This window comes from Quercus robur, chromosome 1, assembly GCF_932294415.1.
Source record: "Quercus robur chromosome 1, dhQueRobu3.1, whole genome shotgun sequence".
Lineage (NCBI taxonomy): Eukaryota > Viridiplantae > Streptophyta > Magnoliopsida > Fagales > Fagaceae > Quercus > Quercus robur.
The window spans coordinates 32943805-32970636 of NC_065534.1; the positions used below are offsets into that span (position 1 = coordinate 32943805).

The window sequence follows — 26832 nt, forward strand, 5'->3', positions numbered from 1 at the left end:
GGGTTTGCTCCCCATAGTTTTTTTTAAAGGCTCAGCCGAGTCAAGCAATTTACTAATAAGAATTGCACTGCTACACGACTCTGAGCAATGACATCCTTTTGATTCCAAAATTAAACAAAAAAAATATGTTTGAGCTAACCATAGAACATAAAGATAAGATAGCATAGCAGAAAAGCCAAATGAAAAAGAAGTAGAAAGCATGAGAAAAAGGCCAAATGACAAGAAGGAGAAAACAAGCTCAGGAGCTCTCATGATAGTTTTATTATGCTTTATTCAAGCTTCAAAAAGATAAAATAAAGAGAACTTAAAATTCTCTTCACTCTCACATAAGTAGCTTGACTGAAGAAGCTTGAGCCAAAGTGATCTTATTCTAAATGCACTAATTGCCAAAGGATCCCTAGTTGCCCAGCTGATCTCAAACATGTTCCACAGCTTCAACGGCAACAATTCATATACGTATCATCGTCATCCTCCTCATCATCACCACCGTTGATGCTGCCGCTGCTAGTTCTTGATGCCATGAGGATTGTCTTGTGAGAACTGCAGCCGACACCTAGATGGAGACCATGGATGATTTCTCAAAGAGAATTTGAGTGTTGGAGAGATTTGTGAGATTTAAAAGAGTAGGTGTGTTTGTGTGGAGTGAGTATCTTCTAAGCATATGCTTGGAGCATTAACTTGCTGGCCCATTTCTTTTTTTCCGTCAACTTTTCGATTATAAATGGGAACGTGGATGTATAATCATGTAACTGAACTTACAATTTTTGCAATTTTCATTTCCCAGCAATTTTCTATCATATTTTGCCTTATCATCCTGCTTTTGGACTGTGGACTAATGTTTATATTTTTTCCTAACTGAAGCTCACGAGCTCTAAAGTTGATTTGCATATATAAAGATTAAAGACGTGAAAAAGGCATTCTTACATTTCATACTAATTCGTAAGAAAGTAAAAGTTCATCCAAATTGGATGCACAACTTATTGATGTACAAGTTATTCCAAAATATAAGTCAAAGTTATTTAAAAAAAAAAAAAAAAGTCATTCCAAAATGATTTTAAAGAAAGTAGGTCAAATTAATTACTTGCAAATGAGTAAGATTCCATGAGTCTTAAAAGTGATTTCTTTATCATATACTATTCCTTTATGTAGGCTTTGTTAGGATTAAGAGTCTGTAAAACGGGATTTGAATTTTAAGTTGTAGTTCCATTTTCCAATCACTTGGATTAGTTATAAACATTAATCACTTGGTTGTCTCTGTGATAATGTTTTCTTTTATTATTAAGGAGGGAATTAGACTGATTTTAGTTGTGAAATTTTGTGGGGAAATGAGATTCTTCTATCTTTCTTTCTTTTTTTTTTTTTTTTTTTTTTTTTAATAATAAAAAAATGATAGTATGAGACTTATAAATAAATTGAAGCTTTGTTAATCTATGAATTTGAAGTGATTAGAAAGGATAGGATAGCCTTGACTGGATGGAGTAGGAGCACTTCTCTTTTTCTCCCTAAACTCCTTGTATCGTAAAATCCAAATGCATTGGTTTTCTTTTTCCCACACAGAATAGTAATATCTTAGCCATAATCCAACTTTTAAATACTTGCCGATGATTGATGGTTTGACATTCTATCCAATTATAACTTTCAATTACTATTTAGCATATTCCATTGCCCTAAAATATATACCTAGACACATACCTCCACTAATCCATAAAGTGAAGCACTGAGTTTGGTCTGGACTCTGGTGTCAACTTTCCCTTAAATACTACCTATTTTTTTGGTTGGGGGGAGACCCTAGTCACCTATATACCTCAAAGCTTTACTTTTTTTTTTTTTTTTTTTTTTTAAAATTGGACACAAAGATATAATTGTGAATTAACAAAAAGTCATATTGGCTGTATTTAGATCCGAGAATTTCAAAATATATATATATATATATATATTTGAAATTTGAAAACATTTGATAGTGTTAATGAATTGAAATGAATTTTTAACATCACATGAGCTGGATTTGAGTTTTGAAGAATTCCAGCAAAATTACTTTTATTATGCCTGAAATAAATGCAATGCAATAGCTTAGTTTTTACAGAATATTTTTTATTAAGTTATACGTATTTAAGGGAGGGAATATCATTCATCCACAACCCTTAATAGAGGGGAGTGTCACTTTGTTTATAGTTTGGGTAAGATTCTTTTTTTTAAAACAAAATATTTCGTTAGTAAAACAACAATTAGAAAGGATCTCTCTCTCTCTCTCTCTCTCTCTCTCTCTCTCTCTCTCTCTCTCTCTCTCTCTCTCTCTCTCTCTCTCTCTCTCTCATAGGGAGAGGATTTGCTGCAATCTTGAGTGTAGCAATTATTACATACGGGATAAGGTGGCAACCAAAGAGGAGTAACAAATGTCCAAGGATCGTGTTCAATGCTTAACCCATGATTTGCTGTCACTTTTCTTTGACGGCCACCTTACCCCGTATGCAACAATTACTACACCTAGTATTGCAACAAATCATCTCTATATATCATAAACTAATTGTTGTATTATATAAACCTCAAAATGGGAGTGGCATTTCATAAAATTTCAGGTAAGGATGATATAAAATACCCTTTATTATTTTATTTCTTTACCTATCTAATTTTATATAATAAGAACATGATTAGTTGGATTAAAAACAATGACATTTTGATTCTTAAAAATTAAAAAACCAAACAAAACGCAATGACATTTTACAAGAACAAACACATCACAATTTTTCCCTCATATTTTACTCTTTGTAGACTCTTTTTTAATATTTAATTTTTATAAATAAAATTTTCCCATTTAAAACAAACATTTAATAAAAAATAACAAAAAGAATTCTAATAAAAAAAGGATAAATAGTAACTTACATGAAATAATACTTTTCTCTCCAAAATTTCCAAATTAGGGGATAGAGAACTTTCATCTTCCCTCCATTTTTTCTTCCTCACTTTTTCATCCTTTCTTTTTTCACTCTAATAAGAAAGCATAGCCTAAATTTGTATTTTTAAATACTTCTACCTAAATAAATCAATATTACATTTCATCTGTACTACCTTTCCCTTCTTGAGTTCTTTCCCTTTACTTACATACTCCTCCAATCTTATCCTCCTTTTTTTTACATACTCCCCCAATCTTATCCACGCACCTCTAAGTACAGAGAATTATAGGTGTGCTTCTAATATAAAAATTGAAAGAAAGTCATGGATTACTAACTTTTCTCCACAGAAAGAAAAGAAAGACAAGAAGAAAAGAGTAGAGCATGGAAGCTGGTATTCGCAGAAAGAGGAAAACCCACTAAGATGAAAGTGAAATCATTTATGATTGATCTCCTTTTATTTTTTTTATATGAAATGCACCAATTGTGGTTTATACAATTAAATTGCACGGTCCCACATTGGATTCTCAAATAAATTAGCACCATTGTCTATCCGTATTTTGTAATGTATCCCCAATCATATTTCATAAAGAGTGATTATTCATAGTTGATGCTGCTTTCCCATGTCTGCGTATGAGCGTGAATTATACAAGTGTTGCTTTCTTTGTTGGACCATCCTTTGCAGTAGAGATAGAAAGTTACTGGGTACTATAATAAAAATATACATTTTTACATGATTTTTATTTTCGAGTTTGCCATATTTTTGTATTAAATAACTTGTTTGTTTTATTTTTTATTTGTTGACAAGTAAGATAATAGAATTAAAAAAGAGGGGCTGTCAGCCCAAAAAAAGGCAAAGACAATAAAAAGGGAATCGATCTATCAACTTTTTTACAAAAGACCCATAGAAGGATGAAAAAGATGGATTGGGGTCCCCAATTTGGAGAAATACATGCCCAACATGCTAAATGATGAGCAAGCTCATTATATAATTGATAACAAAAAGAGATTTTTACAACAGAAAAGCAAAGAAACAAGCTCATTACTTGTTTGCTTTAATTGATGTAGAATACCATGTCATTTATATTTCAAAATTTTCTAATAATTATGGGACAAAACAAATACCAGTTGACCTTAATAACAAAGAACTTGATGGTCTTAGAAAGAAGTTTTCTTAGTGCCAATAACTTAGAACTAGAAAGTGTGGCCTTTGCTGAGTTATGTTCTTCTCAATTTCAATTTTGTCGCATCCTAAAAATTATTATTGCAAAGTCCAAGTTTGAAGCCTCCATTTAATGATAATGAGTCACAAAGGCCCACATTGTATCAGGACAAAATGATGTGCTAGCCTTATAGATTCGGTTCACACCCAAAAAATTAAGTGGTTATCATTGCTTAATGCAAGTTGCCAATGCATCAAGCAAAGCCATATTTCTGAATCTCTTTAGTATCGTCTATTCTATGTCTCCCTTTCTTAAAATGATGGAACAGTCTAGACTGTAATAAGACAACGTAGAGATGATCAGGAAATTTTTTATTGCAAGAAAAAGGATAGAATAAAGTATTAAAGGCAACAAACTGTGTTTTCAAAGAAGTTATGGTAGTTCTCATCCAAAAAAAAAAAAAAAAGGTTATGGTAGTGACCACATATGGAGATGATCATATTGTGTTGGAGTCCAATATTGGTATTGGTATTTGGTATGGGCATCTCAATTTCGCATCTTTTTTTTTAGGTGTTTGCCCTAGTGAGCGGAAAAGTCTGTCTTGAGGTTACTAAAGATATTAGCACTTACCAATAGGTGATCAACAACGTTCTCACTTCTCAGTGGACATTTTAGCACTTATATGTTTCTTATGAATTTCTGGTCATGAAGCTTGAGCTCCTTGGTAGTAGATCGAACTTAATTTGAAGATGGTTATTGTGGTACTTTTTATTAGGGTATGTTTGGGACGAATAGAATCAAGGAGAGAAGAGAGGAGGCATAAAAGGTGTGAATGATGGGTTGTAGGTTATAGCCCAAATCACATTCCACACCCAGTGGTTGTGAGAGGTCAAGGACCTGCATGGTGTGTAAGACACCTTAGATTTGTTTTTGTACTACTTTAGCATTTTTTTTCTTCTTTTAAATAAAATAGAAAGGAGAGGGTGTGGTGATGAACTATTTTATTTGAATGTGACTGATGATGCACGAAAATTGTTAATGAGTTAATGGCTCCTGATCACACCAATGGGTACCTGAAGAATAAGAAAACAAGAACCAAACAAAAGGTACCGATGGGGTACCGGCCAAAAACCTTCTGAAAGTTAAGTCAGTGAATGAGAAATCTCTAAGAACTCTATTGTGATAGAGTTAGGGATTTCTACGTACCTGGAAAAAGAGGAGGCTTGATGCTTATATAGTGATATGGAGGAAACCTAAATCCCGGGAATACAAGGATTTTCCTTATAGGGAGAAGGTGGAGTTAATGTCACCAAGATCTTGGGGATACCCTCCATTCTGGGAAGGTGATAGTCGTGTGGTAAGGTTTTTGTGCGTGGTGCGCAAGATGTTTCCATATAAGAACATGCGTGTAGACCACATAAGGCCACGTAGGACCCGTCGGCATGCTTCTCCGTCTGTTGGGGTCATTCATCAGCTTGGAATAGAGATGTACCTGTTAGCTTCACATGGATCTGTCCATGTAACCGTCAACTTTTGTTGGTGCTGGGCACAAGGTTTCACATGGACCCTCTTGAGACCGATGGTTCCTTTGGAGATGTTGTCAGCTTTATCGTTGGTGTGATACTTCCTAACGAGCTCTGTCATTAAAAATCCTAATCTTATTCCAAAAATACCCTTATCAATGACCATAGTTAGAGCATCCATAGAAGTAGAGTTAAAAATTTAGCTATTTAGCTCTACTAAAAGTTACTTTATCTATTTTACCTACACACATGCTGCAGCAGTGGATCTATTTTAGGTTTCAACACAATAAAATAATATAAACATCACAATAAAATAATATATCTACTACAATAAAATAATCCATCTCACAACAATAAAAACACCACAAACCGATCCACCATCACGGCCAACCAAGAATAACCGCCTATAGCCACCATGAAATCCAACCAAACTGCCACCACGAAATCCAGCCACAGCCACGAAATCCGCTACGCTCTTGAGTTCGATGAAGGCGATGCCGGTGGAGCTTGGATCGACGATGAAGCTTAGGTCGGCAAGGGAGCTTAGATCGGCGGTGAGATGGAGGACTAGACGAGATGGGTCGGCGGCGTGGGACGACGAATGAAGATGAAGATTGACGATGAAGGATTGGGCGAGATGAGTTGACGGTGTGGGACGGCGATAAAGATAAAGATTGACAATGAAGGACTGGGTGAGATGGGTTGGCAGCGTGGGATGACGATGAAGATAAAGATCGGCGATGAAGATGAACCCAAAACAGATCGGCAAAGCAGAGAGCAGATGAGGGAGAGAAAAAAAAATTTGAGAAGGAAAAAGGAAGAAATAAGAGAAGCCGGAGAGAGAGGAAACAAAAAAAAAAAAAAAAAGAGAAAATATTTTTTAAATGAAAGAGGAGAGAGAAATTTAATAATTTTTTTTTTTTAGCTCTCAATTACAGTGCACATCTATAGATAGATGTGCACTATAGCAATGTAGCAATGAAGCTAAAAAAAAATAGCTATACCTCCACTGTTAAATGATGATTTTTTTTTGTGTTTTGGTGGAGTTAAAATAGTTATATAGCTATTTAGCTCCACTGTTGTGAGTTCTTAGAGCACTCACAGCAACTCACAACAGTGGTGCTAAATAGTTATATTGCTATTTTTTAGCACTATTGATCACAAAAGAAGACTACAGTAGTGGAGCTATAAGCAAAATTTTTTGCTTCTCAGCTATAGTGCACATCTATCTTTAGATGTGCACTATAGCTCAAAGGTTAAAAAAAAAAAAAAAAAAAAATATTAACTTCTCTCTCTTCTCTTAATAAAAAAACCTTTCCTATTTTCTTTCTCTCTCTCCAGCTTCTCTTCTTCCTTCTTTCTTCCTAAATTATTATTATTATTTTTTTTTTTTTTTTTTTTTTTTTTTTTTCTGTCTAGCTCGCCGGCCAGCTCCCTCATCTCCCTCATCCCTCAACTCGTCGGCCAGCTCCCTTATCGTCGATCTATTCCGCTGACCCAGCTTGCCGACCCACCTCAAGCCCCATCGCCGATCTCCCCAAGCCCCATCGCCGAGTCGACCCGGTTCCCAAGTACTCAGATGGGTTACCATTGTTTTTGTTATCGGAGCCTTTTTGGGTCGGGTTTACATAGCGGGCAGGCACGATAAGAACAAGAACACGTTGGAATCGGCGTGGGTTTACGATCTGAGGAAGGACGAGTGGGTCGAGTTGACTTGGATGAGTTAGGAATGGGACGAGTGCGAAGGGGTGGTGGTTTTTTCTTTCTTGCTGTGGATTGCTGGTGGTGGTGGTGGTGGATGATTGTCCTGTGTTGTGCTGTGATTGAGTTTATTTATTTATTTTTATGTATTTTCATATGGGTTTGGTGGCTGTGGTGGTGGTGGTTGATTTTGGCTATGGTAGTGATGGTGGATGATTTTGACAGTGGGTTTGTGGATTTTGGTTGTGGTGATGATGGATGATTTTGGCTTTGGTAGTGGGTTTTGTGGATTTTGGTTATAAGTTTTGTGGTTTGTGGTTGTGGTTGTAGTTGTGGTAGTGGCAGTGGCAGTGACAGTGGGTTGTGGTTGTGGTTGTCATGTCTGGTGGTTTGTGGTGACTGGTGGTGATGGGGTTGTGATTGTGGTTGTGGTTTTGTTTTGTTTTATTTTTTTTTTCTATGTTGTGGTTGCCAAAGTAGAGTGGTGGTTGTGGCCAGTGGTGGTGGTGGTGGTGGCGGTGGGTGTGGTTGTGGCTGATGGTAGAGATGGTTGTGGTTGGTGCTGTAGATGTTTTTTGGTAGTGGGATATATTATTTTATTGTAGAGGATATATTATTTTATTGTGATATTTATATTATTTTATTATGTTGAAAGCTAAAATAGATCCACTACTACAGTATGTGTATAGGTAAAATAGATAAAATAACTTTTGATGGAGTTAAAAAACTAAATTTTTAGGGATAATTACACATAACCCACCTGTGGTTTGGGCGAAAATCACTTTGCCCACCCGTGGTTTAAAAAGTATCACTTAACCCACTTGAGGTGTGTTTCCGTCACTCTCCGTAACCCACCTCGGTCTCTGCCGTTACAAAAACACCTTTTAACCCCAAAACAGAACATAACGCGAATCAAAACCTCTAAAACTCAAACACTTTTCGAGAGAGAGACCCGGGGTGCGATCAGCTTGTTCTTCGTGGTTTGGAGCGTGTGGAGAGGGAGAAAACACTTGTTTTGCATCATCGAATCTAGGCAAGGTATGTGTGACTGCTGTTCATCTGCATTTGGGTCTGTTCTTGATTTAGGGTTTCAGATTTTGTTCAAGTGTGAACTTACTGTGTGAAAGTCTAAATTTGTACTTCCCAGGAATCGTGTTATGTTGAGATGTCTTCATCAAGTGGTAATTTCTCAGGTTCATGTGGACATATGTGCAATGAGCAGACTTGTGTTTTGAAAACAAGTTTGAGTTTGTACAATTTTGGGATGAGGTTCTTGGGTTGTAACCGTTATAAGGTTGGTCCTAAGTGTCCTTTCTTTGTTTGGATTGATAACCCAACCTGCCCTCGTGGGAATGAAAATGCACCTTTGGCTCTAGAGAAGATGTCTAGGCTTCAGACTGCTCTCCAACTTGCAAATGAGAGGGAAATGACAGCTCTGGAAACGGCAGAAGAAGCTAGGCAAATGGCAGAAAAGGCTCTTGAAGAGGAAGCCAAAGCCAAGGAGAGGGAGAGAAAGGCTCGAGCTGTCTGTGCAAAAGCTAAGGAAAAAGCCATTCTTGCTGAAGAGAAGTAAAGAATGTGGAAGTCTACATGCATTTTGTCATGGATCTTTTTTGTTATTGTTATGTTGTTATGTTTTGGCTCAATTGAGTTCTCTGGAGTGAAGAGACCTAGATTGTTGCCCCTGAAGTAGTTAATTGGTTAGTAGAGATAGTTATGGCAATGGTGTTAATGAATTTGCATTGTAATAGCACTAGCCTACTGATGTAATGTTTTGATGTGTCAATGAATGAAGAATTGGTCAATTATTGAGTATTTTGTGCATATCATAATAATCATTCAATGGAAGAAGTAATGGTCAATTATCAATTTGGCTGTGCATACCATAACAACCATTCCACAATAAAAACTTTCATACACTATATTAGAAAAATATACTTGGACACAATTTGTAGTAGCAATAAATAAACTTCCATATAATTTGGCTGTGCATACCATAACAACCATTCCACAATAAAAACTTTTATACACTATATTAGAAAAATATACTTGGACACAATTTGTAGTAGCAATAAATAAACTTCCATATAATTTGGCTGTGCATACCATAACAACCATTCCACAATAACTTCCATACACTCTATTAGAAAAATATACTTGGACACAATTTGTAGTAGCAATAAATAAACTTCCATATAATTTGGTTGTGCATACCATAACAACCATTCCACAATAAAAACTTCTATACACTCTATTAGAAAAATATACTTGGACACAATTTATAGTAGCAATAAATAAACTTCCATATAATCTAGTTTAGACAAATATTGTTCCATACAAACTGTAATATCACAACTTCCATATAACAACTTGGAGTGTATTGTACCTTAATTACAAAAAAGCACATTTCAAGGCCAGCAGTGATTGTTTTTTACACTAATTAATAATTACAAAAGGCCAACAGTGGTCTTCACAAAAAAAAAAAAAAACAAAAAGGCCCACATGTTCCCACTAGCTTTACTTCCAATGTTGGCATGCGTACCCACTAGCTTCATTCATTTCTTGCCTTTACTCTTTCCTCTTTCCACCCACTAGATTCATTTTTGGTGGCTTTTGTGCAGCAAGCTGTCCTCTAGTCCTCACACCACCAGTGCTCCCATTTGCATGTGAAGGCTACAAAATAAAAAATAGATCCACTTGTTAAAAAATATCCCAAGCTACACAACCATCTAGGACTAAGTTACCTGTAAAGAACTTGGTAAGGTATCCCAGGTCTCCCTAGGTGTGTGAAACTCTGGTTGTGAGGAAGAGAACCATCCTGCTCTCTTGTGAGATAGCCTAGGTTGATTTCCTTGCTGTGAGGATGAAGGCTGAGTGGCAGACATCATGTTGTAGGTCTGGGTAAGCTGCTGGGATGGTGGCTGAGGTGCAGGCTGAGGTGCAGATCTAGGTGCAGGCACCCCTTCCCTTGCTTGCAACAAAACCCAGTTTCAATACAGTGTTTATTGTAAGTTTAAAAACAAGTTTTTTTTTTTTTTTTGCCATTTAAATCCTAATTACTTACAGCTTTTTCTCTTTGAAGTCTCTGTCTCCTCTGCCATGGTGTCTCCCCAGTGATGCCAGCCTTGCACCCTCTTGAGTTATGTCATTCCTTTTTGCATTTCCCACATCTTACAGGTCTGTTCTGTCTACTTGCTTTGTAAGGGTTCCTAGGCTCATCAGATGCCTTCTTTCTTTGCTTGGATGGTCTGCCTGGTGGTTTGTATATGTGAGGTGCCAGGAGAGCAGGCTGTCCAATCTCAGCCCATTTTGACTGGCCAGGCATGGGAGGAAGTACCTCCTTATATATCTTCATGTAAGTTTTTTTGAAGTAGCATGGGTGGGTATAGTCTTCTGGTGTCTCAATGTTTGTATAAATGACTGTTATGACATGTTTGCAGGGAATGCTATTTAAATCCCAAGACCTACAGCTACATGTCTTCTTCACCAAATCAACTACATGCCTCTCATACTGACTGCCTACCTCATAAAGGAAACTACCAGCTGGGGTAGTACTAAATGCCTTACTTTCAACCTTCAATTTCTCCAACCTATCTTGTATGCTTGGACACAACTTTCCAGCATATTTCTGTATCCCTTCCCTTTTTGTGTAAAGTCTAGTCATAAGTCTAACCCTAATCCACTCCAACATTGTCAAGATAGGCTTGTCCCTAGACTTCAATATCATTGCATTAAAAGACTCACTCAAATTATTTACCAAACAATCTGTTAAGGCCCTAGGAGTGAAGTGTGACCTTGTCCACTGTGCAGGTGCAATGTTTGTAAGATACTCATATGCCTTTTCATCCAAATCCCTTATGTACTGCATGCATCTCTCAAACTCCCTTACTGTTGTGGCAACAGCACACCTCCACAATGCATCCTTCAGCTCCAATCCCTTGTGATCAACTTTGAAATTGTTGTAGATGTGTTTCACATAGTATCTATGCTCCACGGTAGGGAATAGTGTCTCTATTGCAGGTATAAGCCCCTGTAAATAAGCAAACAAACAAACAAAATAAGTTAGTTCAGCAAACAAAGTCAATTATTTAAGTGTAACTGAACAAAACAAAACTTGCATACCTTTTGCCTATCAGAAATGAAGACCAACTGAAGCTCCTCTGGCCTCCCTATATCATCAGCAAAAATTTCCAAAAACCATATCCAAGACAACCTGGTTTCTTGTTCCACAACAGTCATGGCTACTAGAAAAATGTTGTCATTTGCATCATTGGTAGTGGTAGATAAGATTTGCCCACCAAATCTGTGCTTTATGTGACAACCATCTAAACCTATAAATGGCCTGCATCCACCTAAAAATCCTACCTTTTGAGCATTGAACCTAACATACATCCTTTTAAATTTTGGCTGGGAAGTCTCCTCAACCATTTCTGTCTGCAGTATAACCCTACTCCCCTTGTCTACAGTGGTTATCATTTGTGCATAATTCCTAAGGACACCATATTGCAGTTGCTCATCTCCATTTATCAAATCCTTTGCCTTTCTCTTTGACCTATACACTTGGTTTACACTTAAGTCAACAGATAAATTTTGCATCACATGGTTGTGTACACCCCTCACCTCCCAATTTGGATTTTTGCTAAAATCCTCAATGAACCTCTTAGCAACATAAGCTGATGTTGCTTGGCTGCTTTTGAAAGACTTGGGACAAGTACAGTCATCAGTCAAGGTCTTAATTTGAAATGTTAGCTCTCCACTTATTTGAGATGCATAACATCTCCACCCACACCCATTCTTGCAGTGAACTGATATCTTGGTCCTCTCATTAAGCTTGAATTTGATGTCAATAGGTTTTTTGATTGCATACTCCCTCAAAGCAGTTCTGAACACCTTTGCATTAGGGAACTTCATCTCCTTCTTCAGTACAACATTTCTCATGTCACTCTTAGCATTAAACTCTACTTGCTCAGGTACCTGCTCATCATCAGACCCATCCATGCTTACCAGGTCATCCTCAAGGGCTGGCTCAGCCCACTCAGGGTCTGTGTAGGGTGCATTGCTTGATTCTGGGACTGTGTGGGGTGCATTGCTTGATTCTGGGTTTGTATTGGGAGCAGAACCTTGTGGAGCTGAGTTTTGAGCAGCAAATACATCATCACCAAAGCCATCCCCCTCTAGGCCTTCACTTAGCCAATCATCATCATCATCATCATCATCTCCTTCAACATTCTGTTCTTCATCTCTTGCATCAATGTCAACATCCTCAACATCTTCTTCATCATCACTCTCATCATTATTCTCATCATCATTCTCATCATCTTCATCATCATCACTCTCATCATTATTCTCATCATCATTCTCATCATCTTCATCATCATCACTATCTAATTCTATTTTAACCCTTGCTGCATCACCACTTACATCACCACCTGCATGACCACCTACACCATCTGCCACTCCCCCTCCATCACCACCTATACCACCATCTGCCACTCCCCCTGCATCAGGATACTCAACTGCCAATGGCTCCACATCTATGTCAGTATAGATTATGATTTTTTCAGCATACCATGCCTTATGAAGGTTAGTCATGTTTACGACATTTGTATCTGTTTCTGTGTCTTTTAAATCATGTTGTAGATCACCATCAGGAATTAAATACTTATATCTACTGTGTTCCTTAGGAGCACCAACTAGATGGCATAAATCCCGAATTTCAAAGTAACTCAACTTGTCAGGGTCAATCTCTGTCAGTAAACGTACAGACCCACCCACATATTGTATGATTGGCTCCTCCATAAAACATCTCCCAACATGAATTTCAAGGTCAATTGTGAAGTCAACCATCTGCAATTAAAATAAGTATTTTGTTTACACACTGACATGCAGAAAGTGACAAGAAGCCAAAAGAGACAACAAGCCAACAAATTGACAACAACACACGGACAAAGGACCACATAAAGTACATGCAAAACCAGATTCCCAACAAATTTATAGGGACCACACTACCCACAATTCACAAACAAGTGCAATCATTGACAAATAAATTTGATTCTTTCAGGTATATGCATTATAGAAACAACCATAGCAAAATGCATATCCTAAGCGATTCTACACATAAATAGCAAAATGCACATTTAACATACAAAAAAAATTTTATTGTGCAGATGAACAACAAAACCTAACTACGTGGGTGGGTCACCATAAAAAAATGACATGAAGAACCCAAATGCAGATGAAAAACAATCACACATACCTTGCCTAGGTTCGATGATGCAAAACAAGTGTTTTCTCCCTCTCCACACGCTCCAAACCACGAAGAACAAGCCTGATTGCACCTTGGGTCTCTCTCTCGAAAAGTGTTTGAGTTTTGGGGGTTTTGATTCGCGTTATATTCTGTTTTGGGGTTAAAAGGTGTTTTTGTAACGGCAGAGACCAAGGTGGGTTACGGAGAGTGACGAAAACACACCTCAGGTGGGTTAAGTGATACTTTTCAAACCACGGGTGGGCAAAGTGATTTTCGCCCAAATCACAGATGGATTATGTGTAATTATCCCTAATTTTTAACTCCACTATAATCTTACTATCCTATTCTTTAGGTGAGATGGTATATCCTGTTTAGGTATATATATACAAGAGGTGGCGTATAAAATAATTTTCCAAAATAGAATGACTGCCAGAGGCTGAAATGGTTGATTGAGAAAGCTGGTTCGGTGTTAAACGGATTTGACAGAAGCAAGATTAGTGTGAGATACAGGGGAGTGCGAATCTGAAATAAATCTGAAGAATTAAGTTGTAACTCTCCTATTTATTGAGGACAAATAACAAGGATAGGGGCCTACATGCACTCCATCAAAGTTTGATCTCATTCTCACGTAAAGTACCAATGATTTTAAATGGTGCGAGACAATAGTCCCTACTCCTTTTTTTTTTTTTGAACATTAGTCCCTACTCCTTAGGCCAAACAAACACCCATAATGATAATTGTATTCAAAAGGTACAAAACTTAAGACCTATCTCATACCAAGACCATATGCAATGGCCAAGGGGCCACCACTTTGAATGTTGTAACTAATTTAGTATTTGCTAAAAGGATATTTAATTCCTCAAATTTTAGAATTTGATTTTAGTACTTTTTAAAAAAGAATTTTTTTTAATGAAAAATTGTCATATCATCCACTAATTAAATAAAATGTGGGGATTAAAACTCGCAACCACTTGTCATTATATATTTAAAACAAAAGAACATATCCAATTAAAAAAATACTGAAGATAAGTCAAATCTCAAATTCTATATCTAATAGTATGAGTTAAACCTAAGTGTTTCTCTTTTCTAAAAAAGAGAACATTGTATCCTTGGACCTTGAGTTATAATATCATGTCGATTAGCAATTATTTTTTCAAGGAAACATCAACTGGTAGCTCTAGGACTACAACAAAATCTTGTGAAAAATTAGTCTTATGCTTGGTCAAAGCATTAGTGCATTTGTTAGCTTCCTTATAGTATTGGTGAATCCTAACCATTATAATTCTTTTCAAGCTTTCCCAAAAATTAGTCTCAATGGCAATAGGAAGATAGCATTATTATTTTTAATATGATATTGATTAGCAATTATTTCAAATATTTTTTTGATGACAATAGGAAGATAGTATCATTATGTTATAATATGATATTGATTAGCATTTATTTAAAAATATTCTTATTATTATTATTGAAAGAAGAAGATGAATATATATATATACAGTCGAGGCAAAATGAAGCTACTATCTTCGGACATTCTAATTGTTTTTTTTTTTTGGTATCTTTCCCTATCATCCGAAAAGTGAAAAATAATTATTCTAAAAAAAAAAAAAAAAAACCAGTTTGCATTCGTCTGAAAGGGCAAAATAAAAATTATATTATTTCTTTATTAATTAATACAGACAAGTACATAGTCATAGAAGTTATATGGTTTCCTTAAAGAGGAAGCAAAATGAACTGGTTTCCATCTGATTTGGTCTCAGCTCAGACTACGTCAAAGTTTTGTCAGCAAAAACATTATGAACGTTTCTGGCCGGTGACCAACCTGGTCAAAGTTGTCCCAGTCTTTGAAATTGGTTCCATGCTTTTAATCTCCCCAATACCCACGCCACTGTGTCTCCCTTTGACATTCACAATAAATATAATAAGATATCAAATTTGCATAGTGAACCAAAAAAAAAATAAATAAATACTCGTACAGGCTTATGTGTTTATACGTTACTCTTTCCTTCCGTCCAAAATTGTTTATCCGTTTAGAAAATTCAACTTTTTTTTTTTTTTAAAGAAAATATCATTTAAATGCAATGTTTATCAGGTAAAAATGCACAAAATCTCAAAATTATAAGTATTAATTTAAACAGTAGAGAAAGAATATTGGTATTGACTTTTAAAATAGAGTAAGGGTAAGATAAGAATTTTATTTTTTAATTTTGGAAAGAGGACTTCATTTTGAGATATTTCAAAATAGAATAGAGTACTAACAATTTGAGATGAAGTGAGTAACCAAAATGATATTTTTGTACAGTATTTATCAAAATTTAGATAACACTTTTAGCTTAGGTATTTGAAATATTATGGATAAAGTTTAGTTACAAAATTGGTTGTAACTTGAAACTACAACCTTACTCAATATTATTAACATTACTACATATTTCCAAAATCTAACAGTTGGATTAAATGTTCTTCAATCTTCACGCTGTTAATACACATGTCAAATTTTATACTAATCGGATATTATTTGCTAATTTTGCTATATACTTTATATGATTATATTTTATGCATAATTTTAAACTACAAAAAATTGCACTTTAAACAATTTATTGATGGCATAACTATTGATCTTTAATTTTCTAAAAGTTTTGCAAGTATGGAAGATATAAGATGAAAATGTAATCCAATTGTGGATATGTCAAAATTCACATCCAATAAAAATATATTGATATTGTAATCTTAGAATCTAACCAATTTTGTAGCTAAATTTTTTTCAAATATATATATATATATAAATTTCTTGCACGAGTCACTCTCTCTCTCTCTCTCTCTCTCTCTCTCTCTCTCTCTCTCTCTCTCTCTCTCTCTCTCTCTCTCTCTCTCTCTCTCTCTCTCTCTCTCTCTCTCTCTCTCAGTGTCACATAGATCACAATGATTGCTTCAAATGACATGGTGAGCAAAACAAAGATTAGAACCTTGCCAGTGATCAGAAAACTCCTCAAAGACAAGGAACCTCACCAACGGTTGAAGGTTGATGATGATTAGAGGATGGTGTTATGGTCCTAGTGTTTTACATTGATTAAATGTAAGCTTAACTATTAGAGGATGGTGTTATGGTCCTAGTGTTTTACATTGATTAAATGTAAGCTTAACTATGTGTTTATAAGCTCTTGGGCACCCTTCCCTTACAAGCCGGTTTTCAAATGTGAGTTCTACCGATGGGTTTGTAAGTGGCTCTGGTTTTAAGGTGGTGTAGTTGTCCATTTTGAGGCTACAACTCTAGGTTTGTTGTCAATTTGTGGGTTTGATTTGTGTTGTTGGTTTGATCTGCTGTGGAGCATTCGTTTGTGCACTAAGAAAACAAGGGAAAACTAAAGAAAATATTAAATATAATTAGATGGAAATAATAATAATAAAATGAATGAAAAATGAATAATTAAACGCGATAGAGTTTGGAATGGAGAAATGGATGTGGGTGTTTTGAAAAGTGATTATAGATTAACTAAGATACAAAAGGTAGGTTCTTAGTTTAAGAGATAAGGGAAATTTTGCATAAGCCAATGTGAAGGCTCAATATTATTTTTTAATCAATTAACCATCTATGATTACAACAATATCAATGTGCCAATTTTGTTAACATTAATTAAAATATTGTCATTAACCTACAAAAAATCAATCTTGATTTAGACAAAAATAGAAGAAGAGTAATGCTACAGGCACAACAATTTCTAAAATATATATATTTTGTAGCAGTTGAGTTAACAGGTTTTTAGAGGTTTTCATTTGGGACCACCACTGACATTTCTTTTTTACCTACCAATAACAACTTACCACTTCGATAATTGAGCAATTTTTTTGAGACTCTAGACTTGTTGATTGGTAATATTGTGTTTAAGTGGCTTGACGATGGCAATGTGCCAAGAGCCTAATAGTTGGATTGGCTTCTTCTGATTTTTTTAACGAAGATGTTTATGGTCCATTCTAATTGAAGGGGGAGGAAGGAAGGGTGATCAAAGGGGAGTAGAGTAGAGTTGGCGTCAGCCAATTCTACTCTACTTTACTCTCCTTCTCCTCGGGAGAGGATCACCTCTAGTTTCCTCTAATTTTAAAATAGATGAGTGACACGTGTAAATAAAATGATCCAACAATTAAAAAATTAGCAATTTGTGTTTTAAAAAAATAGATGCAAAGGCAAACATTTTTTGAGATAAAAGTGCAAGAAGAAGGCATGGGCTTGTCAGAGTCGGAGTAACAGTTGATGGCAACCTTCGACGGTGCGTGGATCGGCAGCCAAATTGCAAGCCACACGGGAGAGCAGAGATGGAGGCCAGCTTCCTTGGTTTTACATATCAAAGGTTGATGAAGAGAACCGTGGCGTTGGTTTTGTGAACCACCGATCGATGAAGAAACTATGACAGCGTGTGGATCAATGGCCATCACGCGTGGCGATGCATGTGGGTGAAGATGGAGATTGTACTCTTGGGTTTTGCATATTGGAGGCCAAATAAGAGATCTGCGGTGTTGACTTCACGAAAGGATTGAGAAAAACTAACAAATTTGAAGGGAGGCTCGGACTTGATGATGCTACAGCTGTGACTTTTGATAGTGGCAAGGCAGCGACGGAGAGGCCTTGTGTTGGTGGTGAAGGCAGCAATAGTCTTAGGTTGAATGGTGGTGATGTATAGTACATCAATTTGGCTCCAGAGATGGTGAAGGGAGAGGCAACAAAGAGATGGAAAATTGTTAAGTTTTTCCTAACCGTTAGATCATTTTATATACATATGTCACTTATCTATTTTAAAATTGGAGGAAACTGGAGGTTTTAAAACTAGAGGTGATTCTTCCCCCTTCTCCTCCTCCTTCCCTTCAATCCAAACAGGTTATTAAGATTTAGACCTCTCTCTCTCTCTCTCTCTCTCTATATATATATATATATATATATATATATGTAGGGGTGTCAAAATTAGATACAACTCGTGAACTCGACTTGACACGATATAAAATTAGCAGATTATGAGTTGAGTTTTAATGGGTTAGTGTCATATTCGAATTGACATGACTGATTTGTTTAATAAATGATTTGGTTTAGTGTCCAATCCATGAAACTTATTTGACTTGTCTGACCCATTTAATTAAATAAAAATTTGCCAGTATACTATTCAAATCTTAGGTATATAAACTTCTTAGTTGTTGTGGTTTATTTTCTTTGACATATTATGATTGATTATTTGTGACATTCAGATATGCTTTAGTTTTGAATGATTATTTGCGATGCAATTACTCATTAGTTCTGAATTTTATATTAATAATATTTATTTTTTTGGTTTTTTATAATTCAATCCGGTTAATACTATTTTTTTCTTTTCATTTTGATAAAATCTGATAAACAAGTCGACACGATTGACCTGTTTAATAAATGGGTCGTGTTAGGGTTGAGGAATCTTGACTCGTTTAATAGATATGTCGGGTTAGTATTGACCTATATAGTCGGATATGAGTTGACACGACACGAACCTATCATGCGAACACAAATTGCCACCCCTAATATATGTAACAACTAACTAATCTGATCATAAGGGAAGTGGCACATTAATATTATTATAATAATTGAGGGTGTAAATTGCAAAATTTTAAAATTTAAAGATCAACTCAAACCCTTCTCGGATCATAATAATTGATTCATTGACCCACATATCATACCTGGTTATGCATGTAATGTACTGGAATATGCACAGTATACCAAACGACTGATTGAAGATACGGCCAACATCATAGATTGAAGATACAGCCAACATCATAGATTTTCCTTTTAATTTTTCCTTACCCACTTGCATGCCCATATGACAGTTGTAACGTAACGCTTTGACAGAGGTATCTATTGGGTGATGATTAGGATTGCCAGCTCACACACCCTGGCTCCAATCTCCCACATGCATCCCCACCATACAACACCCCCACGACATCAATTAACAATCAAAATACGCCACCTGGAAATTAAACAGATGGCGGAGCTTGATTAGTTTCACCGCTAATGTGCGCCACCGAGGCAAAAAGGTAAACAACAAAAAAGGCAAGTTTTAGAGTGCGGAGCGCATTTTAGCAACACACCCACCATACTCGGAGGAGCTTAAAATTGAAGAAGGTGGTGAACCACTCAAAGGATTTTGTTTCCTATTTCGTAAAATTACCAAAATATCCATTAACTAGTAACTACCTCAATAACTCTCTCTCTCTCTCTCTTAAATTTCAATGCCCCTTCGGTTTTGACCTCTCGGAGACCCCTATCTCCCATTTTTTCTCTCTCTAAAGCTCTCTCTCTCTCTCTCTTGCTCTTTCTCTCTCCCTCTGTGGAACTTTCCGATCTGGTACTTCTTGTTACTACGATTGCTTTAAATAGTTTTAGCTTTGTCATTGTGATTTGTTTGATTCTAATTTTTTGTATTTTACTTTGACTTGATTGCAGAGAGGTTAATTACTCGAAGGGGTTTCGAATTTTTTTTAGGTGATTGATTTTGGATTAAAACTATTTCAATGGCTGCTCCACCGGCAAGAGCTCGGGCCGATTACGATTACCTCATAAAACTGTTATTGATCGGCGACAGTGGTACGTTTTTTAAAGCAATTTTCATTTTCTCGAGAACCAAACGGATCGTTTTGTGTTCAGAACCTAGATCGTGTTCCTGAGCTCGAAAAATGTGAAGATTTTCTGCATTGTAGGTTTACTTGATTTGATTTTGGAATTTGGAAGGTTTTTTTTTTTTGTTGGTTTTGTTTGGGATTTCTAGGCGTTTTGATGTGGAATCTGTGTAGATCTAGTTTGATTCAGGGTTTAAACTTGTTCTGACCTGATTTTTGAGCTTTTAGGAGTTGAAATGATGAGAATTTAATCAAACTATGTGAATTTTATGTCTTTGAGCTATTAGGAATAGGTGTTTTTGATTCTCAATGTTATATCGTTTTTGCGAAATAGCCTTGCTGTTGTGTATCTAAGTTATGATGGATTATCTGGATGTGAGATTGAACTCTGTTTTTCAATGACTGGCTTAGCTGCAATCCTTGATTCAATTGGTTTACCAGATTGGGCCTCCAAATTGTGTTTGCCATGTTTTTATTATTATATAAAATCTTTCTCTATATGTTTTGACTGTGACTTGGTCTATGCTATCCTGATGGATTTTTTGTTTGTTTTTTTACTTCAATTACAGATAATAAAAAAAAAAAAGTGTTTTTACTAAAATTCTGGCAAGTTCATATTTATTTATGCTTCAATTTGATTTCTTTTGGGTTGCATGTTAAGTAGGGGTAAGAAGTGATGTGATAACTATCTTATTTAGTGTTTTAAACTTCAAATAGCCCTTTTCCAAGTCCTTGAGTACACTTTTTGCAATATGTTTATATTGATGAAGTTTTTGCCGCCTTCTTCTTCTTATTTTTGTTTTTCCTTTTAAAATTAATTTTTAATACAAATTTGCAATAATAGTTCCTAGCTTGGATTTTTTTTTTTTTTTTTTTTTTTTTTTGTGGGGGGGTGGGGGGTGTTCATGGGTGATAAGATTTAACTTATTATTCAAATTTGATTTGGTTTAATTCAAGAGTAGTGAGCTCTCCCGCTCTCCTCCTCACCCCTCCATTCTTTCTTTTTCTTTATCATAAAATCATAGAAAGTGCATTGATTCTTAACTGGTCTGAGGCTTATTTTGATATAGTGTTACCATTTTGGAGCTCTCTGCTGGGTTTCTAACTTGCTATGTTGAACTACTTTACATCAAGTATCATATTCTCATTTATATATTTAGATGAGTACCTTGAGGCTTATATGGTCTCTAGAGCTAGGAAGCTTTGGTGTTATACGAGTTGTAGATTTTGGAATGGGTGGTTTTATAGGAATGGTGGAGAAGAATGTATCGAGTCGAACTTGATTAGTCTATTGAGGATCTATGACTGATCTTGAAAGTTTTGGGACTAAGGCTTTGTTGTTGTTGGTGGTTTCATGGGAATGTACTGATTCAACAAATTTATTGTGTATCCTTCAAGGGAACATGCATGAGCAAAGTCTTGCCCACCTACATGTGATCAATCAGAAATTTTGCAGTCCTCTTCTGGCCTTTGGTATATCCTGTGGGTATAGGGCTTAGGTCCCTGTTCCTCCTCCTCCTCCCTCTCTCTCTCTCATTCAAAAGTTCTGGCTTGAAGATATTAAATTTCTTCATGGTATAGAGACAATTAAGTGATATTAAAGTAGTGATCTCACACTTAGCAGAGAAAGACTTTTTAATTAGTTATGCTGATAAGTTTATGCAGTGTTTGGGGGAAAAAATCATTGAAACTTGTTCCCTTGTTTTATGTGAATGGGAAAAAAAATTTGGGCATATTAAAGATAAGGACTTTGCTACTTAGGTCATTGCCTTACATAGATGGAGGATAGCAAGCATTTTCAATGTTAAAGCTTCTTTATCATACTTTTTTTTTTTATTTTTTATATTTTATTTTATTTTTTAAATTTATTTATTTATATATATATTTTGGTAAGCAAAAATATATTTTACTGCAAAGAGACTACTTCATGTACAAGAGAGACAAAGAATTCTAAGGACTTTATCATACTGCTTCATTTCTACATTCATACTGGACCTGTTTGGCTGGACCTTTTATACCTTTTCTCATTGAACTTTGAGAGGCCTTTTTAGGATGAACTATACTAAACAAATATGACTAGTAATGAGGGCTTACAGTTGAGCACTTGTAGCCTATAGAAACTCTACATCTTTTTGGAGACAACTGTGCTATCTAGTTGAGTACTTGAGTTGAAGCCAGAGATTATATGATTTGTTAATTGGTTCTTTAACTTGATGATATGTTGACAATCTTGTTCGGCTCATAATATGTCTTACTGTATCAATGCTGTTATTTTATATTTAATTGTGGTTTACTGGTTTTAGGCAGTGAATTTTTAGGGATTATGTTGTGAAGTTCAATCATAATGTTCTTAAACTGGATTAAGATCCTCTAGAGTTCTTAAAATCCTAGTCATTCATTTTAAAATGAGTGGATTAGATTTTACCACAACATCATTAATATTTAAAAAATGTTTTGAGTATCAACATTTTTGTGTCTATTTAAATTATTAATGATGTGGAAAAATCCAACCCACTAACTTCCAAATGAATGGATAAGATTTTAAGAACTCTATAGGATCCTAATCTTTCTTAAAGATACTTATCGCTGGGCAGAAGCAGTGGAGAGGTTGAGTTTGAGTTGAACAGTGTGCATGAATCCTGGGGCATAGTAGCAATTTTTATAATATACACTGTCAGTGCTGGAGGATATCAGGGGTTTAATTTTTTGGGGATATTTCATATCCATAACTAGAGAATGTGTTATGGGCAATGAAAATTCTCTCTCTCTCTCATTAAGTTAATTTTCAGACTAGTACCACTGCTCCAAAAGTTTGACATTTTTGGAGATCTGTCATATCCATAACTAGAGAATGTGTTTGGGGCAATGAAAATTATCTCTCTCTCATTAAGTTAATTTTTGGACTAGTAACACTGCTCCTAAAATTTGACATGTTGATTCTTGTTCATTACTTCTACAGGTGTGGGTAAGAGTTGCCTTCTTTTACGTTTCTCAGATGGCTCCTTCACCACTAGTTTCATCACTACCATTGGGTTTGTATTCTTTGAATTGCAGCAGTTAGTGTTGGATTCTTGAAGAATTTTACCAATCTACCATGTCATTATTCTCTTGCAGCATCGATTTTAAGATTAGAACCATTGAACTTGATGGAAAACGGATCAAACTGCAAATTTGGGACACTGCTGGTCAGGAGCGGTTCCGAACAATCACAACTGGTAATTCTTTTTAATTATTACAGGTGTAGACGTTTTTTAATTGTGGAAGATAGATGGTACTTATGAAGGGAAGTGGTTTGGTGGGTAATTTTCCACTCTGAAACCAGTTGATTTGATAGGCTTTATCTTGCAGTTTTGACAAATGGCATTTTCTAAAAACCAATTTAGTTTTTGGTGGTGCACTAGGATTCCGTTAACAAAGAGTTGTTCACCTGGGCCAGTTGCAATTATCTTGGGCTTGGCTTGTTTGTTTCTTAGTGACCAAGCCTGAGCCAGTTGAAAGGCTCATTTTTTTTTTGGATAGGTAATAAGAATAATATTAATCAAGATGAAAAACGAAGAGCAAATACAAGATGTTCATGATGGTGAACACAAGAAAAAGAAAAAGCAACAAACAACAAGAAGGAAATAGATTTTTTAATTTCTTATTTTTAAATTCTCAATATTTCAAAATTAAGCTCATAAGCATATGAAATGGCTCAACATAGGACGGTAAAAACCATGTATGGGTGAAAGAAAGTTGCTGACTCTCTCATCAGTTTCTAAAGTGCGACAGGTGATCCCTTCAATTTTGGTGCACCATTTTACTCCATAATTAAATAATAATGCCTAGGGCCAAGAGCCTTGTAGCTCAATTGGTACCTCTTTGTGTTTCCAATGAAGACATCCAAGGTTCAAATCCCCCTACCCCCAACTGTTGAATTATCAAGAAATAAATGGTTAGTACCTAAGCCCTTCTAGAAAATAGATTCAAAAGAGGGTTGCTCTCTGTAACAAGCCCTCCTGCTTTTTTCTTCCACTAACATGTTAGCTTTAAACTTCGGTCCATTGCATGGGTTTTTCTGTTCCATTATTTAATATTATAATATAATAAAATTATTAAAGGAGTCCCCGAGCGGCCTGCTAACATATAAGTAAATTATTAGCTTGTTAAAACTGAACTTGAGTAGATACTGTGGTTTGATTTAAGCTTCAGCCAGGCTTAACATCTATCCCAAGCTCAGGCAGATAGACCTCTACTTTTCTTGTTTGTGGCTCTGAAGATATGAACCTAAAAAAATTACTTATGGAAATGGGAATTTGGGAGAGGGCAACTGAGAGAACCGCTGAAGTGGATCAGGAGCATTAGTTTAGGGTACATACCTAACTAAATGAATTATAAAAAGCAACTGAGGGAACTGCTGATGTGGATCAGGGGCTTGAGCCCTAGCACAATGAGGTTCACATTAATGGACTTGGCATTAATGTGTGGCATATTTGCATTGAGGCAGTTTGGAGGTGCAATGCGAGAGTTATGCCCTCGTACTGGGAAATTGTTTTAGACCCCCCTTTCAAAATGCCCAATTGTGTCTTTAACATTTTGCTCCATTGAACCTTCTCAATGATTCTGGTCGTCTCCACCAATTGGTCTCATTTACTGGAAGTATGTTAGATAAAATGTCTAAGATCATCTGAATGCTGTATGTTGGTCTTTATAATATTATCAAGATAGAATTGTTTAAACACTTATACTGGGTGGTTGGATGGTTTCTATTGCTGTTTTCTTGTAATTTGTTGTCTTTCATTGTTTTGAACTGCTGCTACAAATGCTTATTGAGTTTGCGTCTTCATATTATTTTCCCTAGTAACTCTGTTTTTAAATTTTTATTTCCAGCTTATTATCGGGGAGCCATGGGTATTTTGCTTGTCTACGATGTGACTGATGAATCATCTTTCAACAGTAAGTCCCTCACCCCTCTCTTCTCTTCTTATGTGCTTGTGCACACACATAGATAGAGCAGTTAAAGATTTGGATAATTGGATGTTTATTTTTTGTTGCATTATCTAGTCTTACCGAGGTTGTTGGTTGACAATTTATGGTTTCTTGGATTTCTACTGCTTTTTTATAGACCTGTCTTCTCACTGTTTACAGATATTAGGAATTGGATTCGCAACATTGAACAGCATGCTTCAGATAATGTCAACAAGATACTGGTAGGGAACAAGGCTGACATGGATGAAAGCAAAAGGGTATGTTCCTTTGTTTATAATTATTCATAAAGCCTCTTTTGCTCTAGGGTGAAAAAAAGAAAGCTTACTTTGATTAGTATCTAGAATTAATCATCCTTCTAGTTCCTTCATCCTGCCTTTGTGGATGAGTGTTTGCACTTAGCACCATCCCCAACCATCTTTTATTATAATCTTGCTTTTTTTCTTGTTAGGCTGTGCCTACATCCAAGGGCCAAGCACTTGCTGATGAGTATGGAATCAAGTTCTTTGAAACTGTAAGTAATGCTTACTCATTATTGAAACTTGTTAATTAGTTTAGTTATGTACTCAAATACACTTTTCCTTGCAGAGTGCAAAGACAAATCTAAATGTGGAGCAAGTTTTCTTTTCGATAGCAAGGGATATAAAGCAAAGGCTTGCAGACACAGACTCTAGGGCCGAGGTACTTTAAAATCCTGCCTTAAACTTGAATAAGAATGAAGTATAAATGATACTACTGGTGGTCACTATTGGCATCAGGTTTTGAAAATGTCTTTCTGTGGTTGTCATTGCAGCCTACAACCATTAGGATCAATCAACCAGACCAGGCAGCTGGAGCTGGTCAAGCTGCCCAAAAATCAGCTTGCTGTGGATCTTAAGAACACCCATTATTTGAGCAGGGACATGTCATGGAGGTCACACTGTCTGGAAACCGAAAAAGAAACAGAAAAAACTAATTGTCATAACAATGTGATGGGTGCTTGTAATTTTCCTGACTCATTCTTTCTGAACTTGTTTTAGTGTGTGAAGGGTAGCTTCTTTATTTGAGAATTTTATTTCGTGGCTAACATTTGATGTGTATCTTGTGGCAAACAACAGCTTTATTTGTCTTCTACCCGGTTTCTTTCTTTTGCTTGGGAAATGAACAGTTTATATAAATTGTAGTTTCTAATGTAGAAAGATGGGTTATGCTTTTTATTAGATGAGTAAATTTGGCCCTTGAAAATCGAGTTCCTTCTTGAAAGAGACTCTAAAAGACGTGGTTAACTTCTTATAACAAGCCGACTTGTAAAATTGTAAAGTGTGAACACAGGATGTCTCTGGAGTATAATTTTGATCCTTGGTTAAGTACTTATTTCAGCCAGCTGAGATTAAGACCAGGGTTTTGGTCACTGGATCCGTATTCTTGTTGGCCTCCCCAATCCCGACATCTTGTTTCATATAGCAATCTTAAAAATGCCTCCTTTATTACACCAGCAATCCTAGAGAAGCTTCTCCCAGGAAATATTCAGATTTAAAGACACCATGGGAGTTTTGTATGTGTTTTATACTAAACTTGGCTAGGATGAAGGAAATGAGTCCGATTCAACACAACATGAGAGTTATTCAAGAAGTGAAGCAACTGATTTAACCTTTACTCTAGAGGAGAAACACGATAATCTGAATAAGTTGTAATATTTTATTGTTGTATACGTACACTCTTGGATCTGTACATCTGAAACACTT

The 26832-nt window shown here is 35.8% G+C and overlaps 2 protein-coding genes across 2 annotated transcripts; one reads left to right on the forward strand and one right to left on the reverse strand.

The window, feature by feature from the left end:
* Nucleotides 1-10420: 10420 nt before the first annotated feature.
* Nucleotides 10421-13122, reverse strand: LOC126702055 (uncharacterized). Its single transcript, XM_050400701.1, has 4 exons — nt 12657-13122; nt 12396-12545; nt 11398-12347; nt 10421-11305 (listed from the first exon to the last, which is right to left on the reverse strand). The coding sequence occupies exons 1-4, from the start codon at nt 13120-13122 to the stop codon at nt 10421-10423; spliced, it is 2451 nt and encodes an 816-aa protein (XP_050256658.1).
* A 6561-nt stretch (nt 13123-19683) lies between these two features.
* LOC126732016 (ras-related protein RABE1c) lies at nt 19684-26304 on the forward strand. Its single transcript, XM_050435094.1, has 9 exons — nt 19684-19872; nt 19971-20111; nt 23103-23175; nt 23258-23358; nt 25013-25078; nt 25271-25368; nt 25560-25622; nt 25697-25789; nt 25902-26304. Exons 2-9 carry the CDS (start codon nt 20039-20041, stop codon nt 25983-25985), a joined length of 651 nt encoding a protein of 216 aa, XP_050291051.1. The 5' UTR covers nt 19684-19872; nt 19971-20038; the 3' UTR covers nt 25986-26304.
* The last annotated feature ends 528 nt before the right edge of the window (nt 26305-26832 follow it).